Source organism: Molothrus aeneus, chromosome 3, assembly GCF_037042795.1.
Source record: "Molothrus aeneus isolate 106 chromosome 3, BPBGC_Maene_1.0, whole genome shotgun sequence".
NCBI classification, from domain to species: domain Eukaryota; kingdom Metazoa; phylum Chordata; class Aves; order Passeriformes; family Icteridae; genus Molothrus; species Molothrus aeneus.
Genome location: NC_089648.1, coordinates 112,255,319 through 112,273,620, shown reverse-complemented (window position 1 = coordinate 112,273,620; position 18,302 = coordinate 112,255,319). Strand labels below are relative to the sequence as shown.

Here is an 18,302-nt window from a genome sequence, read left to right as displayed (position 1 = left end):
ACAGTGGGGTGACATCAGTGTGGGGGGGAGGGACAATGGGGTGATATCGATATGGGGGGACAATGGGGTGATATCGATATAGGGGGACAATGGGGTGATATCGATTTGGGGGAATAATGGGGTGACATTTCCAGGGTGGGGGACAGTGGGGTGACATCGATATGGGGGGACAATGGGGTGACATCAATGTGGGGGACAGTGGGGTGACATCGATATGGGGGGACAATGAGGTGATATCGATTTTGGGGGGGACAATGGGGTGACATCGATATGGGGGGGGGAAATGGGGTGACATCGATTTGGGGGGACAATGGGGTGACATCTCCAGGATTTGGGGACAACGGGGTGTCCCCTCCATCCTGAGGGACAATGGGGTGACATCTCCAGGATTTGGGGACAATGGGGTGTCCTGTCCTGTCCTGTAGGACATTGGGCCGTCCCCTCCACCCTCCCATCCCCAGGACATGTCCCAATCCCGAACCCACCCCGTCCCATCATTCCCAGCCCCAAATTCCCACCAGGACTCGTCCTCCATCCCCAATCCGGGCCACGGGAACACGGAGAGGCCGAGCCCCAGATCCCAAAACTATTTTGGGGCGAGCGGAGTCTCCGGGGAATCCGTGTGGAACGAGGGCACATCTGGAGCGCCGAGTCCTTCCCAAATTCCATCTCTCCTTCCCCAAATCCACCTCATCCCGGCCTATATTCCACCCGTCACGTGCCCGGCACCTCTGGGAATCATCCCGGTATTTTTAGGTTCTGGGTTTCTCCGTCACATTTTGGGAACGTGGATTGCTCTGGAAAAGGGATTTAGGGTGGGTTTTGGGGGACAGGATATCGGAAAGGATGGGATGGTCCCCATGGAATTTGGGGAGGAATTGGTTATTCCGGCTCTCCTTCCCCAAATCCGCCTCATCCTGGCCTCTTTTCCACTGGTCACATCCCCAGCACCTCTGGGAATCATCCCGGTATTTTTAGGTTCCGGATTTCTCCGTCACGGTTTGGGAACATGGATCACTCTGGAAAAGGGATTTAGGGTGGGTTTGTGGGGGACAGGATATCAGGAAGGACGGGATGGTCCCGTTGGAATTTTGGGGGTGAATTGGGTATTCCAGATTTTCTTCCCCAAATCCACCTCGGGTTTTTTTGGGTTTTTTTGGACATTCTGGCTCTGGAATGTTTGATTCCAGGTTGGGTGGGGATTGGAGAAATCTGGAATAGGGGAAGGCATCCTTGGGGTGGGATTTAAGGACCATTCCCACCCAAACCCTTCCACGACCCAATGATTCCATGGCAAGGACACCCCGCTGAAATTCCCAAATTTCCAATCCTTTCCCCACCACCTTCCAAGCGGGCGGAATTTGGGATTCCCGTGGGAACTGGAGCACATTCCAGAGGGACAAAGGCCGGGAAAGGGTCAAATCCCAGCGGCCAAGCTGGGGACAAAGAGCCCTTGAGTGGCTCCGGGGACAGCCCGGCCGTGCCTGGCACTGGCGGCTCCTTTGAGATTCCCAGGATTCAGGCCCTTCCCGGGATCCCAGCTCTGGGCAGCACCCCCTTCCTGGTGGCCCTGGTGGCCATGGATCAGATCCTGGAGGTGGGAATGATGCTGGGAGCGGCACTGGGAGGGCCACCCCTGGAGGTGGCTCCTGTCCCCACATTCCAGGTGTGGCTGTTTTTAGGGATGGATTTTGGGATCAGATCCTGGAGCTGGGAATGACTGGGAAGGTCACACCTGGAGGTGGCTCCTGTCCCCACATTCCAGGAGTGGCTTTTTTTAGGGATGGATTTTGGGATCAAATCCTGGAGCTGGGAATGGCACTGGGTGCACTGGGAGGATCACATGTCCCCATTTCAGGTGTGGCTTTTTTAGGGATGGATTTTGGGATCAGACCCTGGAGCTGGGAATGGCACTGGGAGGGCCACACCTGGAAGTGGCTCCTGTCCCCACATTCCAGGAGTGGCTTTTTTAGGGCTGAGCTGGAATTCCCAGACAATCCCTGGATCCCCGGCAGTGTCCAAGAAAAAGTTGGATGGGGTTTAGATCACACTGGGATCATGGGAAGTGTCCCTGGGATGGGATTGAAGGTCCATGGATCCCGTCCTGAACCATTCCGGGATTCTGGGATCAAGGACACTCAGGATCCATCCCGAGGGATTTTTATGGAATTCAGGGATGGGAAAGGGAAGGGAGACCCTTCCTGGAATCCTGAACTCCCAGAGAAGCCCCTGGATCCCGAAATTCCTTCTCAAGGAGGAGTCGGGATGGGGCTGGATCCAACGCCAGGCTGGGAGAGCAGCTGGGAATGTGCAGCTGGATCAGGGGAGGATCCAGGGAATCCTTGGAGCCGCTTCCCCATCCCAAAGGGGCTCCGGGAGAGCTGGGATTGGGGCAAGGGCTGGAGGGGCAGGAGCCAGGGAATGGCTTCCAGTGGGAAAGGGGAGCTTGGGATGGTGGGATCCTGGGAAGGGATTCCTGGCTGGGCTGCAATTCCCAGAGAATCCCTGGATCCCTGGCAGCGTCCAAGGAAAGGTTGGATCACCCCGGGATGCGGGAGGTGTTGGGGTTGGAATGGGGTGGGATTTGAGCTCCTTCCCACCCAAACCATTCCCTTTCCATGATTCCTGTCCCTGGGAATTCCAGCGGTTCCCAGAATTCCCGGAGAATCTCCCCCGGTGGCTCCCGCATCCCCAGAAATCCCCCAAATTCGCCCCCAAAATCGCCCAAACCCCCCAAATTCTTGGGATGCTCCGGGTACCAGGCGGGAGGGGAGGGGCGGGGCAAAGGCGCGGTGTCGGGCGCTGATTGGTCAGAAATTACATCATCGATGAGCTGCCGGCGATGGAGGCCCCGCCCCGAATCCTGGGTGGGTCCACGGGGATCCCGGGATTGGGGCGGGAATTGTGGGAAAATTGGGAAAAAAGTGACGGGATTTTTGTTGGAAATTGGGATAAAAATGGGAAAATGGGATGGGGGAAATGTGGGAAAAATATGGGGGAAATTAATGAAAATAAATGTGAAATAAATTTTTAAAATATATGCCAAAAATAGAAAATAAATTTAAAATAAACATGGATTAAATTTAAAATAAATGCAAAAACAAATATAAAATAAATATGTAAAATAGAGAATGAATATAGAATAAATATAAACGTAAGCCCCTAAAATATGGTATAAAGCAAATCAAAAAATAAATACAACATCCCCAAAATACAAAATAAATTCAGAATAAATTAAGAAATTATGATAAATAAATAGTTATGATTGAATGGATATAAAATATTTCCATCAAATATAAAATGCAAAATAATATATAGAAGAAATACAAAAAGAGAAGTAAATACTGTATGTAAACACAAATTAATTAAAATTTTACAATTAAGGTAAACATTAAAAAATACCGAAAGTAAGCGTCAAAATATGAATAAACAGTGATCAAAAATAAAAGTTAAAATGAAAGTCTAACAAACAAAAGTAAAAGCGAAAAAACAGTTTTAAAAGTAAAAATAACAGTAAATAAAAATAAAAATAAATGTTACCATTTAAAAAATATAACGATTTTAGTATTAAAGTTGAAATAAAGGCCTAGGGAAGAAAAATTAAAATTAATTAATTTTCTTCAACCCATTAAGAAATAAAATTAATTTTAAAATTATAAATTAAAACTCAAAAGCAAAATAAATTAAAACCTAAAAAATAAAACCAAATTGTAAAAGAAAAAATAAAAATAAAAATAAAAATAAAAATAAAAATAAAAATAAAAATAAAAATAAAAATAAAAATAAAAATAAATAAAAATAAAAATAAAAATAAAAATAAAAATAAAATAGACAAAATAAAAATAAAAATAAAATAGACAAATAAAACTAAAAATAAAAATAAATATAAAAATAAAAATAAAAATTAAAAGTAAAAATAAAAATTAAAAAAACTATCAGTGAGACCCTTCCAAGCAAGAATCTGCTTTTTCCTGGGTGGAATTCCAGGTTTTGGGATGGAAAAGGTGCAGAGGAACCCCTCGACCCCCTCCAGGGTTTCCCCACATTTATCCTCCAAAATTCCCAGAAAAAAGGGAAAAATCCCAGGCCTCGCATTCCCAAATGCATCTCAAATGTGCCAGAATTGGGGTTGGGATGCCCAGAATTCTGGGAATTGCCGGCATTTTGGGGTGGTGGGAAACGTCAGGATATGGGATGGGGAGGGGGATTGGGATGGGGAGGAGGGATTGGATTGGGATTTGGATTGGGGTTGGGATTGGGATTGGGGTTGGGGATGGGGATGGGGATGGGATGGGATGGGCATGGGAATTGGGATGGGATGGGATGGGATGGGATGGGATGGAATAATGGGATGGGATTAGGATTTGGGATTTGGATTGGGGTTGGGATTGGGGTTGGGATTGGGGTTGGGATTGGGGGTGGAATTAGGGTTGGGATGGGGATGGGGATTGGGGTTGGGGTTGGGGTTGGGGCTGGGATGGGATGTGCATAGGAATTGGGATGGGATGAGATGGGATTGGGGTGGGATGGGATGGAATAAGTGGATGGAATAATGGGATGGGATTGGATTTGGGATTTGGATTGGGATTGGGGTTGGGGTTGGGATTGGGATTGGGATTGGGATGGGATTGGGGTGGGACAGGATGGAGAGAAGGGATGGAGATGGGAATGGGATGGGATTGGGGTTGGGATTGGGATGGGGATGGGGATTGGCACGGCAGAGCAGGATTGGGGTGGGATGGGTTAGGATTGGAATTGGAATTGGAATTGGGATGGGATGTGGATGAAAATGGAAATGGGATGGGATGGGATGGGATGGGCTGGGATGGGATGGGATGGGATGGGATGGGATGGAGGGAAGGTGGATGGGGATGGGATGTGCAGGGATTTGGGATGCTGCAAATCCCTTTTTCCCCTCCTTTGCCGTATCCAGGGATACGCCGTGGGAGGACCCCGGGGTCGCCCCCAGCTCCAGCCTCTCCCTTTTGTTTTCCCTCCTCCCTCTCTCGTTCCTGAGGAGCTTCCTGAGCAAATGCCGGGAAACCATGGAAACCACCCGCTCCCGGTGGAATCCAGGCAGGAAAAAAGCAGGAAAAAAGCAGGAAAAAAGCAGGAAAAAAGCAGGAAAAGGTCGGGAAGGGCCACCCAGGCCCCTTCCCTTCCCCCATGGAATCACCTGAAATCCCAAGGACCCACCTGGATTTGGGAAAAAACCGTTTGGGTGGGATTAACTCCGGGTAAAAACTCTGAACTTCCTCCTTTTCCCAACACCAACGAGGCATCTTCACTGGATTCCCAGAGCTGGGAATTCGGGGAAAAACCCCTCGGAGGGAAAAAGCTGTGGGGAAAAGGGTGGAGAAGGTGGGATGCTCCCAGGGGTGTTCCCACTGATGGTTTTCCATGTGTCAAATCCCGTGGGATTTTCCCCTTCCAAGAGCTGGGATAAGGATCACAGCAGGGATTCCTGGATCCCTAAAAACTGTGGGGGAAAAAGCCTCTAAATCCTTTAATTCCTTATTTGTCAAGGAAATCCTTTCTTCCCAAAGCATTCCCAGCTTGGATCCATGGCAGAGAGCTTCAGGAAAATTTGGGATTTGGGCACAGAACCACACAGGGGGAGGGATATATGGATAATATTTCTAATGTTTATTAATATTTATTAACGATAAAAACCTGAGACAACACGAACAAATCTTTTTATCCCTGCTTATTTTTCCTTTTTTTTTTTTTTTTTTTTGTTGTTGTTGTTTTTCCCGGAAAAGCACCTGGAGAACCCCGCTGGGAGGCGAGGAGACATCTCAGGTCGGGACATCCTCAAGGACACGGATGCGGAGCGGGCAGATCCGGAGCGTCTTGGTGTTGGCATCGCCCTGGGTGTTGCCCACGTAGAAATAGGGGAAGACGGGCCCGCCGAACTTCTCGTGGAACGTGTAGATGTGGCTCTGGAGGTCGGCGTCGTAGAAGGACAGCTCGCCCTCGGTGCAGTCCAGCTCCACCCGGACCCTCCGGATGTTCCCCGGCGCCGTCTGCGAGCGCACGGCGTTGGACGCCCGGCACTCGTCCTTGCCCTGGAGGTGGTAGATGTACCAGAAGCCGGAGCGGGAATCGTGGTGGTAACTCCAGTGGGAGCCTCTGTGGGGCCGGGAGACGCCCACCCTCCAGTTGGTCAGCCCGCCCAGGTCCACCTGCCAGGTGTGGAAGCCTTCGGAGAAGCCGCGGGAGCCCAGGATGCAGGGGGCGGAGGTGAAGCGCTCCGGGTTCTCCACGGAGCCCTTGTAGCTGCAGATGGAGACGCTGGAGAGGTCCTCGGAGACGGAGAGCCAGCCCGCGGCCGAGTTGGGATCCAGGCTGAAGGGGACTGCGGGGAAGGGGACGGTTTTATGGGAAGCTTGGTAGGGACCCGTCTGTCCCTCCGTGGAGCCCTCGATGGGATCCGTTCACACATGGATCCTTCCATCCCTACATGGATCCTTCCATGGATTCATCCATGGATGCCTTCCTCCATCCCTCCGTCCATCCATGGTTCCTTTCATGAATCCATCCATGGAACCTTTCATGGATTCATCCATGGATCCCTTCCTCCATCCATCATCCATCCATCCATGGTTCCTTTCATGAATCCATCCATCCATCCATCCATCCATCCATCCATCCATCCATCCATCCACGGACCCTTCCATGGATTCATCCATGGATCCCTTCCTCCATCCCTCCATGGAACCTTCCATGGATGCATCCATCTGTCCCTCCATCCATGGATCCATCCTTCCCTCGATCCATGGATCCTTCCATCTGTCCCTCCATCCATGGATGCTTCCATGGATCCCTCCATCCATCCATTCATCAATCCATCCCTATCCATGGTTCCATTCATCCATGGATCCATCCATCCATTCACGGATCCATCCATCCATCCATCCATCCATCCATCCATCCATCCATCCATCCATCCATCCATCCATCCATCCATCCCTACACCGATCCCTGTCCATGGATTTGTCCCTAACCCACATCACCCCTGGCAAACACAGATTCCCAAGTTTCCCTTTTTGAGGAACAAGCCCCTCCCTTCACTTCCCCAATCCCCAATCCCATCTCCACATTTCCCATCTTTCCAGACCCCACCACCATTTTTAGGGATTTATCCATCTCCACATTTCCCATCTTTCCAGACCCCATCACCATTTTTAGGGAGGAATCCATCTCCACATTTCCCATCTTTCCAGACCCCATCACCACCATTTTTTGGGAAGAATCCACTTCCACATTTCCCATCTTTCCAGACTCCACTACCACTATTTTTAGGGCTCAATCCATTTCCACATTTCCCATCTTTCCAGACGGCCCCACCACCATTTTTAGGGAAGACTCCACTTCCACGTTTCCCATCTTTCCAGACCCATCACCATCATTTTTAGGGAAGAACCCCTCTCCACATTTCCCATCTTTCCAGACCCCATCACCATCATTTTTAGGGAAGAATCCCTCTCCACATTCCCCATTTTTCCAAACCCCACTGCCACCATTTTTAGGGAAGAATCCACTTTCACATTTCCCGTCTTTCCAGACCCATCACCATCATTTTTAGGGAAGAATCCATCTCCACATTTCCCATCTTTCCAGACCCCACCGCCACCATTTTTAGGGAAGAATCCCTCTCCACATTTCCCATCTTTCCAGACCCCCTGGAAAACCCCACTCTGGACATTCCCAGCTCCTCACCGGCGGTGATGGTGTCCAGCATCTTCTTCCACACGTTGTACTGGAGCGATCCCAGGTATTTGGCCACGTCCAGGAGCAATCCCGAGGGAACAGCTTCCGGCTCCTCGGCCGTGCAGGCGATCCTAGGGCAGGGATTGGCCGTGGAGAAAGGATTGGGATGAGGCACCCGGCATCTCCCAAGCTTGTCCTCCCTCCGTTCCCGCAAAATCTGGGATTTAACGCTTCCCACAAACCCCGAAATCCCGCTTTTTGTCCCCGCCGTCCTGCCTGGAACACGCAGGGGGCATCCAGCACCTGGGAGGGGACGCTGGAATTTTCTTGGAGCGGGGAGCTCAGGAGACCCCATCCGGCCAGCGGGAAGGGCTCAGCCATTCCCAGATTCCCATGGATATGGGATTATGTGACGGGACCAGGACCTACCTCCGCTTGCGGTTCTTGTGGGTCTGGAAAAGAGAAGAAAAGAGGAATCAGATCTTGGCTGCCACCGGAATTCCAACAGCCCATGGATCACTTGGGGGTGGCTGGATTGGGATCCCGGAGGGAACTGCCATGGGCAATGTGGGAATTACCACCAGGAATGTGGGAATTACCATGGGGTAATGTGGGAAATTACCATGGGGAATGTGGGAATTACCATGGGGAAATGTGGGAATTATCATGAGGAAATGTGGGAATTACCACAAGGAATGTGGGAATTACCATGGGAAATGTGGGAATTATCACCGGAAATGTGGGAATTACCATGGGGAATGTGGAAATTACCATGGGGAATGTGGGAATTACCATGGAGAAATGTGGGAATTACCACCAGGAAATGTGGGAATTACCATGGGGCATGTGGGAATTACCATGAGGAAATGTGGAAATTTGGGAATTACCACGGGGAATGTGGGAATTACCATGAGGAAATGTGGGAATTACCATGGGGAATGTGGGAATTACCACAGGGAATGTGGGAATTACCATGGTGAAATGTGGAAATTACAACCAGGAATGTGGAAATTACCATGAGGAAATGTGAGAATTACCATGGAGAAATGTGGGAATTATCATGAGGAAATGTGGGAATTACCATGGGGCATGTGGGAATTACCATGGGGAATGTGGGAATTACCACCAGGAATGTGGAAATTACCATGAGGAAATGTGAGAATTACCATGGGGAATGTGGGAATTTGGGAATTGCCATGGGGAAATGTGGGAATTTGGGAATTGCCATGGGGAATGTGGGAATTACCATGGGGAAATGTCGGAATTACCACCAGGAATGTGGGAATTACCATTGGGAAATGTGGGAATTATCACTAGGAATGTCGGAATTACCATGGGGAATGCAGGAATTACCATGGGGCATGTGGAAATTACCACCAGGAATGTGGGAATTATCACCGGGAATGTGGGAATTACCACCAGGAAATGTGGGAATTATCACTGGGAATGTGGAAATTACCATGGGGAATGCGGGAATTACCATCGGGAATGTGGGAATTACCATGGGGGAATGTGGGAATTACCATCGGGAATGTGGGAATTACCATGAGGAAATGTGGGAATTACCATGAGGAAATGTGGAAATTACCATGGGGAATGTGGAAATTACCACGGGGAATGTGGGAATTACCATGGAGAAATGTGGGAATTACCACAAGGAATGCAGGAATTACCACGGGGAATGCAGGAATTACCACGGGGAATGCAGGAATTGCCACGGGGAATGCGGGAATTGCCACGGGGAATGCGGGAATTGCCACGGGGAATGCGGGAATTACCATCAGGAAGGTGAGGTCGTCCTGCTTGAGGTCGGCCTCGAGCCGCGCGGCCTCGTTGAGCAGGGCCTGGCTGGCCTCCGCCAGCTGCTCCATCTTGCCCTGGATCAGATCCTGCTTCCGGCCCGCCTCCTCCCGGAGCTGCGCCAGCACCGCCTGCTCCTCGTCCCACAGGAACTTGTGCAGCTTCTCGAACTCCCACTTCACCTGGCGCTCCAGGCGCTCCGATTCCACCTGCGAACGTCGGCGCCTTGCTCCGGGCGGGAACGGTGGGAGCGCCCGAATTCCCGGGATTCCTCCTTCCCAGAGCTCAGGGACTCACTGGGATCACTGGGATCACGCTGCCCTTCCCAAATTCCCATCCCTGCTTCCCAAATCCCCATCACTCTCCTTTTCCAGGATAGAATCAGGGCTTTACTCCCACTGCATTCCCAAATCAGGATCAGCATCAATCCCTAATCTGGAGCACCCAAATTCCTTGGATTCCCCATTCCCAGTGCTCAGGGATTCCCTGGGATCACTGGGATCACGCTGCCCCTCCTGAATTCCCATCCCTGCTTCCCAAATCCCCATCACTCCCATTTTCCAGGATAGGATCAATGCTCCACCCCCAGCCGCATGTGCAGGTTTGGGATTGGGTTCAATCCCACCCCTGGACCGCCCAAATTCCCTGGATTCCCCATTCCCAGAGCTCAGAGATTCACTGGGATTCCCTGGGATCACGCTGCCCTTCCCAAATTCCCATTTCCACTTCCCAAATCCCCACCACTCTCCTTTTCCAGGATGGAATCAGGGCTTCACCCCAGCTACATTCCCAAATCAGGATCAGGATCAATCCCACCACTGGAGCACCTGAATTCCCTGGATTCCCCATTCCCAGAGCTCAGGGATTCAGTGGGATCACGCTGCCCTCCCCAAATTCCCATCCCTGCTTCCCAAATCCCCATCACTCCCATTTTCCAGGATAGAATCAGGGCTTCACCCCAGCTACATTCCCAAACCCAGATCAGCATCAATCCCACCCCTGGAGCACCTGAATTCCCTGGATTCCTCCTTCCCAGAGCTCAGGAATTCCCTGGGATCACGGTGCCCTTCCCAAATTCCCATCCCCGCTTCCCAAATCCCCACCACTCTCCTTTCCTGGGATGGGATCAGGGCAAGTTTGGGATTGGGTTCAATCCCACCTCTGGAGCGCCCGAATTCCCTGGATTCCCCATTCCCAGTGCTCAGGGATTCCCTGGGATCACTGGGATCACGCTGCCCTTCCTAAATTCCCATCCCTGCTTCCCAAATCCCCATCACTCCCATTTTCCAGTATAGGATCAGTGCTACACCCCAGCTGCATGTGCAGGATTGGGATTGGGATCAATCCCCCCTCTGGAGCAACCAAATTCCCTGGATTCCCCATTCCCAGAGCTCAGGGATTCCCTGGGATCACACTGCCCTTCCCAAATTCCCATCCCTGCTTCCCAAATCCCCACTGCTCCCTTTTCCAGGATGGAATCAGGGCTTCACTCAAGCTGCATTACCAATCAGGATCAGGATCAATCCCACCTCTGGAGCATCCTGAATTCCCTGGTTCCCCCTTCCCAGTGCCCACAGATTCCCTGGGATCAGTGGGATCATGCTGCCCTCCCCAAATTCTCATCCCTGCTTCCCAAATCCCCACTGTTCACTTTTTCCAGGATGGGATCAGTGCCCCCCGTGGCTGCATGTGCAGGTTTGGGATTGGGATCAATCCCACCTCTGGAGCACCCAAATTCCCTGGATTCCCCCTTCCCAGAGCTCAGGGATCACTGGGATCATGCTGCCCTTCCCAAATTCCCATCCCTGCTTCCCAAATCCCCACTGCTCTCCTTTTCTGGGCTGGGATCAGGGCTCCACCTCAGCTGCAGGTGCAGGTTTGGGATCGGGATCAATCCCTAATCTGGAGCACCCAAATTCCTTGGATTCCCCCTTCCCAGAGCTCAGGAATTCCCTGGGATCACTGGGATCACGCTGCCCTTCCCAAATTCCCATCCCCACTTCCCAAATCCCCACCTCTCCCGTTTTCCAGGATGGGATCAATGCTCCACCCCCAGCCGCATGTGCAGGATTGGGATTTGGTTCAATCCCACCACTGGAGCACCTGAATTCCCTGGATTCCCCATTCCCAGAGTTCAGGGATTCACTGGGATTCCCTGGGATCACGCTGCCCTTCCCAAATTCCCATTTCCACTTCCCAAATCCCCACCACTCTCCTTTTCCAGGATGGAATCAGGGCTTCACTCCCACTGCATTCCCAAATCAGGCTCAGGATCAATCCCACCTCTGGAGCATCCCAATTCCCTGGATTCCCCATTCCCAGAGCTCAGGGATTCCCTGGGATCACGCTGCCCTCCCCAAATTCCCTTCCCCACTTCCCAAATCCCAACACTCCCATTTTCCAGATAGGATCAATGCTCAACCCCAGCTGCATGTGCATTTTTGGATTGGGTTCAATCCCACCTCTGGAGCACCTGAATTCCCTGGATTCCCCATTCCCAGAGCTCAGGAATTCCCAGAGCTCACTGGGATCACGCTGCCCTTCCCAAATTCCCTTCCCCACTTCCCAAATTCCCATCACTCTCCTTTTCCAGGATGGAATCAGGGCTCCACGCCATTGAACGTGCAGGATCGGGATCGGGATCGGGATCGAGATCGGGATGAGGATCGGGATCGGGGTCGATCCCAGCTCCAGGAGGGAACACGCACCTCGTTGTGCCGGGAGATGGATTCGTAGGATCGCCGCACGGCCCCAAAATCCTTGGCTTTATCCCTCAGGGATGACTCCATGTTCGCCAGCTTGGCCTGCAAGGGGGGGGAGACACCCTCAGGACTCCCCCATTCCCAGGATTTTCCGGGATTTTTCCGGGATGAACACCCTCAGAGCCGGATCCGTGCTCTATCCAACCCTTCCCCTCGGGCAGCAGGGAGGAAGAGGAGCTTTGATCCATAGGGAATGCTCCTCTCTGTTGTTTGGGATATCCCGTCCCCGCCCATCCCGGTGCTCTGGGCAGCTCCATTCCCACTCCCATTCCCCATTCCCACTCCCATTCCCACTTCCATTCCCATTCCCACCCATCCCATTCTCACTCCCATTCCCATTCCCCATTCCCCATTCCCACCCATCCCATTCCCACTCCCATTCCCACTCTCATTCCCATTCTCATTCTCCACTCTCATTCCCATTCCCATTCCCACTCTCATTCCCATTCCCATTCCCACTCCCACTCTCATTCCCACTCCGATTCCCATTCCCCATTCCCCATTCCCATTCCCATTCCCATTCCCATTTCCCATTCCCACTCTCATTTCCACTCCCACTGCCATTCCCATTCCCATTCCCATTCCCATTCCCATAAATCCACTCTCATTCTCGTTCCCATTCCCATTCCCCCTCCCCATTCCCACTCCCACTCCCATTCCCACTCCCATTCCCATTCCCTCTCCCCATTCCCACTCCCACTCCCATTCTCTTTCCCACTCCCATTCCCACTCCCCATTCCCACTCCCATTCCCGTTCCCGTTCCCATTCCCAGGAACCCCAGCCAAGCTTTTCCCGCCACGTTTGAAATCCAGTGGGATGAGTCAGGGCGGTGCCGGCTGTTTTCCAGCATGTCCTGGCAGCATTCCCAGCTCCTGGCCGCATCCCATCCCCTCCTCCTCCTCCTCCTCGGGCAGCCACATCCCTCCTTTCTGCCGGAATTGTGCAACTCCCAAATCCCAGCCCCGCTCCCAAAGCCTGGAATAACCAGCGTGGCTGGATCCGAGCTGGGATCACCGGGAATAATCATCCTGCTCCCTTTTCCCGCGGGATCATCATCGGGGATGGCGCTGGATAATTAAAGGGCAGGAGAGCATCCAGCAGCCGCCACACGCCCGCAGGGAAGCGTGGCTGCCTCATCCCAAATCCTGGGAAATCTGGGACAGCTCCAGGTTTTAGGGGTGCCTCTCTTTGCCGTCCACGCATGGGTGCATCCATGGATTCATCCCTGCATCCATCTATGTTCATCCATGGATCCATTTATCCATGGATCCATTGCTCCCTTCATCCATCCATCCATCCATGGGTGCATCCATGGATTCATCCATCCATCCATCTCTGTTCATCCATGGATCCATTGCTCCCTCCCTCCATTCATAGATCCATCCATCCATCATCCATCCAACATCCATCCAACATCCATCCATCCATCCATCATCCATCCATCCATCCATCCCTCCATCCATCCATCCATCCATCCATCCATCCCTCCATCTATCCATCATCCATCATCCATCCATCCATCCATCATCCATCCATCATCCATCCATCCATCCATCCATCCATCCATCATCCATCCATCCATCCATCCATCCATCATCCATCCATCCATCCATCCATCCATCCATCCATCCATCATCCATCCATCCATCCATCCATCCATCCATCATCCATCCATCATCCATCCATCCATCCATCCATCATCCATCCATCATCCATCCATCATCCATCCATCATCCATCCATCCATCCATCCATCCATCATCCATCATCCATCATCCATCCATCCATGTCCATCCATCCATCATCCATCCATCATCCATCCATCCATCCATCCATCCATCCATCCATCCATCCATCCATCCATCCATCCATCCATCCATCCATCCATCCATCCATCCATCCATCCATCATCCATCATCCATCATCCATCCATCCATCCATCCATCATCCATCCATCCATCCATCCATCCATCCATCCATCCATCCATCCATCCATCCATCCATCCATCCATCATCCATCCATCCATGTCCATCCATCATCCATCCATCATCCATCCATGTCCATCCATCATCCATCCATCATCCATCCATGTTCATCCATCCATCCATCCATCATCCATCCATGTTCATCCATCCATGTCCATCCATCCATCCATCCATCCCGCCCCACCATCCCCTCACCCTAAAATCCGCCGCCGCCTCCTGCACCGGCCTCATCTTGTGCCCCTGGTGCTCCTTGGACCTCTGGCAGGAGAAGCACGCCAGCTCCTTGTCCTCCAGGCAGAAGAACTTGGGCTCCTCCTGGTGCGCGGGGCACCGGGCCACGCCGCGGCTCTGCCGCTGCCCTTCCTCCCTCAGCACCAGCTCCACCAGGTTCCTCAGCGTGTGGTTGACGCGCAGCTCCTCCAGCGAGGACCTCTCCTTGCACAGGGGGCACGCGTGCCGCCGGTGCTCCCACGAGCGGCTGATGCAGCCCTTGCAGAAGTTGTGCCCGCACGGCAGCGTCACCGCTTCCCGGAACGGCTCGTAGCAGATGGGGCACAGCAATTCCTCCTTCAAGCCCGGCGCGCTGGATGCTGCTGGAGCTGCCGAGCTGCTGCTGCTGCTGCTGCTGCTGGGGCAGGCATCGTCTCCGTTTTCCATGCTGCGGGATTTTTGGGAATGGGATTTATTTTTTAATTTTTTTTGTTTCCCCCACTAAAGCTGCCCCGACCGGACAAACGGCTCCGCTTTCTGATGCAACCGCTCGGTTTCCTGCCGGTGACTCAGCCGCGCTCCCTCCCGCCCGCTGACACCGCCCCGGGGCCGCTGCCGGGGGGGTTCCGCACCGCGGGGACGGCGGCAAAAGTGGCTGGGACCCCCTCAGCCCCGCGGTTCGACCGAGAACCTTGCCCCGGACACGCCCGGGGCAGCCCCGGTGCCGGCTCTGGGTGCCCACGTCCCGGTCCCGGTCCCCTAAACTCGGGGCTGCTCCGGTGCCCGGTTCTGGGTTCCCAGGTCCCGGTTTCGGTCCCTCAAACTCGGAGCTGCTCCGGTGCCGGTTCTGGGTGCCAATGTCCCGGTCCCGGTCCCCCAAACTCGGGCAGCCCCGGTGCCGGTTCTGGGTGCCCATGTCCCGGTCCCGGTCCCCCAAACTCGGGGCTGCCCCGCTCCCCCAAACTCGGGGCTGCTCCGGTGCCCGGTTCTGGATCCCCGGTCCCGGTCCCCTAAACTTGGGGCAGTCCCGGTGCCGGTTCTGGGTCCCCAGGTCCCGGTCCCGGTTCCCCAAACTCGGGGCAGTCCCCGTGCCCCTTTCTGGGTTCCCAGGTCCCGGTCCCCTAAACTCGGAGTTGCTCCGGTTCTCCACCCTCACACGGGGCTGCCCCAGTTCCCCAAACTCGGGGCTGCTCCGGTGCCCGGTTCTGGGTCCCCAGGTCCCGGTCCCGGTCCCCCAAACTCGGGGCTGTTCCGGACCCCCAAACTCGGGGCTGCTCTGGTGCCCGGTTCTGGGTCCCCAGCTCCCGGTCCCGGTCCCCCAAACTCGGCGCCGCTCCGGACCCCCAAACCCGGGGCTGCTCCGGTGCCCGGTTCTGCATCCCCAGGTCCCGGTCCCGGTCCCTGTCCCCCAAACTCGGGGCTGCTCCTGTCCCCCAAACTCGGGGCTGCTCCGGTGCCCGGTTCTGGGTCCCCAGATCCCGGTCCCGGTCCCCCAAACTCGGCGCCGCTCCGGACCCCCAAACCCGGGGCTGCTCCGGTGCCCGGTTCTGCATCCCCAGGTCCCGGTCCCGGTCCCTGTCCCCCAAACTCGGGGCTGCCCCCGTGCCCGGATCCGGCTCCCCCGCCCTCTCCCGGGGCAGCTCCGGTGCCCGGTTCCGGTCCTCATGTCCCGGTCCCGGGTCCCACCTCCGGGGCCGCTCGGGTGACCGGAGCTGGACCCTCTGTCCCGAACCCGGATTTGGACCCTCACCCCGGGGTTCTCCCCCGTGCCCGGGCCCCGGGACAGCCCCGGTTCCCCAAATTCGGGTCCGGACCGGTGTCCCCCCGACACGGGCCAGCCCCGGGTGTCCGGACCTGCAATCCCGGGGCTGCTCCGGTGACCGGTCCCCCATCCCAGGAACAGCCCCTGTCTCCCATCCCGGCACTATTCCGGTGCCCGGTCCCCCAAATCCGGTGCCCGATCCCGCTCCCTCAAACCCGGCCCAGCCCCTGCCCCCCATCCCGGGGCCACTCCCGGTGCCCGGTCCCGGTTCCTCAGCCCCGGTCCACCCCCGGTCCCCCACTCCCGGTGCCCGGTCCCGGTCCCCCAAACCCGGACCAGCCTCTGTCCCCCATCTCGGGGCTGCTCCGGTGCCTCGTACCCCAATCCCGGTGCCCGGTCCCTCATCCCGGAGCCATTCCGGTGCCCCGTACGCGAATCCCGGTGCCCGGTGCCGGTTCCCAAGTCCCGATCCCCCATCCCGGGGCCGCTCCGGTGCCCCGTACCCCAATCCCGGTGCCCCGTACCCCAGTCCCGGTGCCCGGTGCCGGTTCCCAAGTCCCGATCCCCCATCTCGGGGCCATTCCGGTGCCCCGTACCCCAATCCCGGTGCCCGATCCCCCATCTCGGGGCCACCCCGGTGCCCCGTACCCCAATCCCGGTGCCCCGTACCCCAATCCCGGTGCCCCGTACCCGAGTCCCGGTGCCCGGTGCCGGTTCCCAAGTCCCGATCCCCCATCCTGGGGCCATTCCGGTGCCCCGTACGGCAATCCCGGTGCCCGATCCCTCATCCCGGGGCCACCCCGGTGCCCCGTACCCCAATCCCGGTGCCCGGTGCCCGCTCCCAAGTCCCGGTCCCTCATCCCGGAGCCATTCCGGTGCCCCGTACCCCAATCCCGGTGCCCGGTGCCGGTTCCCAACCCCCGATCCCTCATCCCGGGGCCGCTCCGGTGCCCCGTACCCCAATCCCGGTGCCCGATCCCTCATCCCGGGGCCGCTCCGGTGCCCCGTACCCCAATCCCGGTGCCCCGTACCCCAGTCCCGGTGCCCGGTGCCGGTTCCCAAGTCCCGATCCCCCATCTCGGGGCCATTCCGGTGCCCCATACCCCAATCCCGGTGCCCGATCCCCCATCCCGGGGCCGCTCCGGTGCCCCGTACCCCAATCCCGGTGCCCCGTACCCCAGTCCCGTTCCCGGTTCCCAAGCCCCGGTCCCGCTCCACGTGGCGCTATCCCGGTACCTGCCGGCCCTTCCCGGTGCCGGTGCCGGTTCTGGGGGGGTTCCGCGGTACCGGGGGGTGTCAGAGGGTTGGGCCGGGGCTCTCACCTGGCGGACCGGACCTGGCACCGTTTGCAGCGCTCCCTCCTCCGCTGCAGGCGGCGCAGGGGGCCCCGCTCCCCTTCCCGCGACATTCCCGGTGTTCCTGATATTCCCGGAGCTCCCGGAGGGCGGAGCGGGATGGGAGGGTCGGGACGAGGCTCCGGGGGGACGTTCCCGGTGCTGGCCCGGCCTCTCCCGGCCCGGAGCCGCCCCCGGACGGGAAATTTTGGGATCCCAGAAATGCCAAAAAATTCATTTTTTTTTTTCCTCTCTCCTCTCCCGTTTCCACCGGGAATGGAATCCCCCGAGGAATTCCTCCCGGGGATTTTCCAGGCGCGGCGCCCGCCTGGAGTTCTGCCCGTTCCTGTTTTTCCCCTTTTCCCTGTTTTCCACCCGCGCCAAAATTCCCTGGGGTTTTTTTTTGGTTGGTTGGTTGGTTTTGGTTTTTTGGGGTTTTTGGGGGGTTTTTTGGTTTTTTTTTTTTTTGTTTTTTTCACGTTCCTACCTCGGGTGTCGCGTGGCGCCTCCCAAAATCTCCCGCTCCTCCCCCCCTCCAAAAAAAAAAAAAAAAAAAAAATTCTTCCGCCGTGGGAAGCGGGGAGAAATTCAAAAATTCTCCAAGGAAAGACAAACAACGGGGGGGAGGGAAAGAAAAAAAAAGGGGAAAAAAAGGAAAAAAAAAAAAAAAGAAAAAGAAAAAAAAAGAGAAAAAAAAAGAAAGAAAAAAGGGGAAAAAAAGGAGGAAGAAAAAGA

At 55.0% G+C, this 18,302-nt stretch overlaps 1 protein-coding gene and 1 long non-coding RNA gene across 3 annotated transcripts; one reads left to right on the top strand and one right to left on the bottom strand.

Annotated features, from left to right (window-relative positions):
• Nucleotides 1–3,853: 3,853 nt before the first annotated feature.
• On the top strand, nt 3,854–8,721 carry LOC136555098 (uncharacterized). Of its 2 annotated transcripts, XR_010783429.1 has the most exons (4): nt 3,854–4,004; nt 4,934–5,237; nt 5,763–6,392; nt 7,681–8,721. It is a non-coding gene; the product is annotated as an uncharacterized lncRNA (long non-coding RNA). The 2 variants fall into 2 exon arrangements; XR_010783428.1 differs by lacking the exon at nt 3,854–4,004 and having other exon boundaries at nt 4,869–5,237.
• Nucleotides 5,626–17,975, bottom strand: TRIM35 (tripartite motif containing 35). The gene is made up of 7 exons (XM_066547652.1): nt 17,556–17,975; nt 14,457–14,919; nt 12,222–12,317; nt 9,492–9,722; nt 8,143–8,165; nt 7,723–7,844; nt 5,626–6,358 (listed from the first exon to the last, which is right to left on the bottom strand). The coding sequence occupies exons 1-7, from the start codon at nt 17,639–17,641 to the stop codon at nt 5,799–5,801; spliced, it is 1,581 nt and encodes a 526-aa protein (XP_066403749.1). The 5' UTR covers nt 17,642–17,975; the 3' UTR covers nt 5,626–5,798.
• Nucleotides 17,976–18,302: the final 327 nt, after the last annotated feature.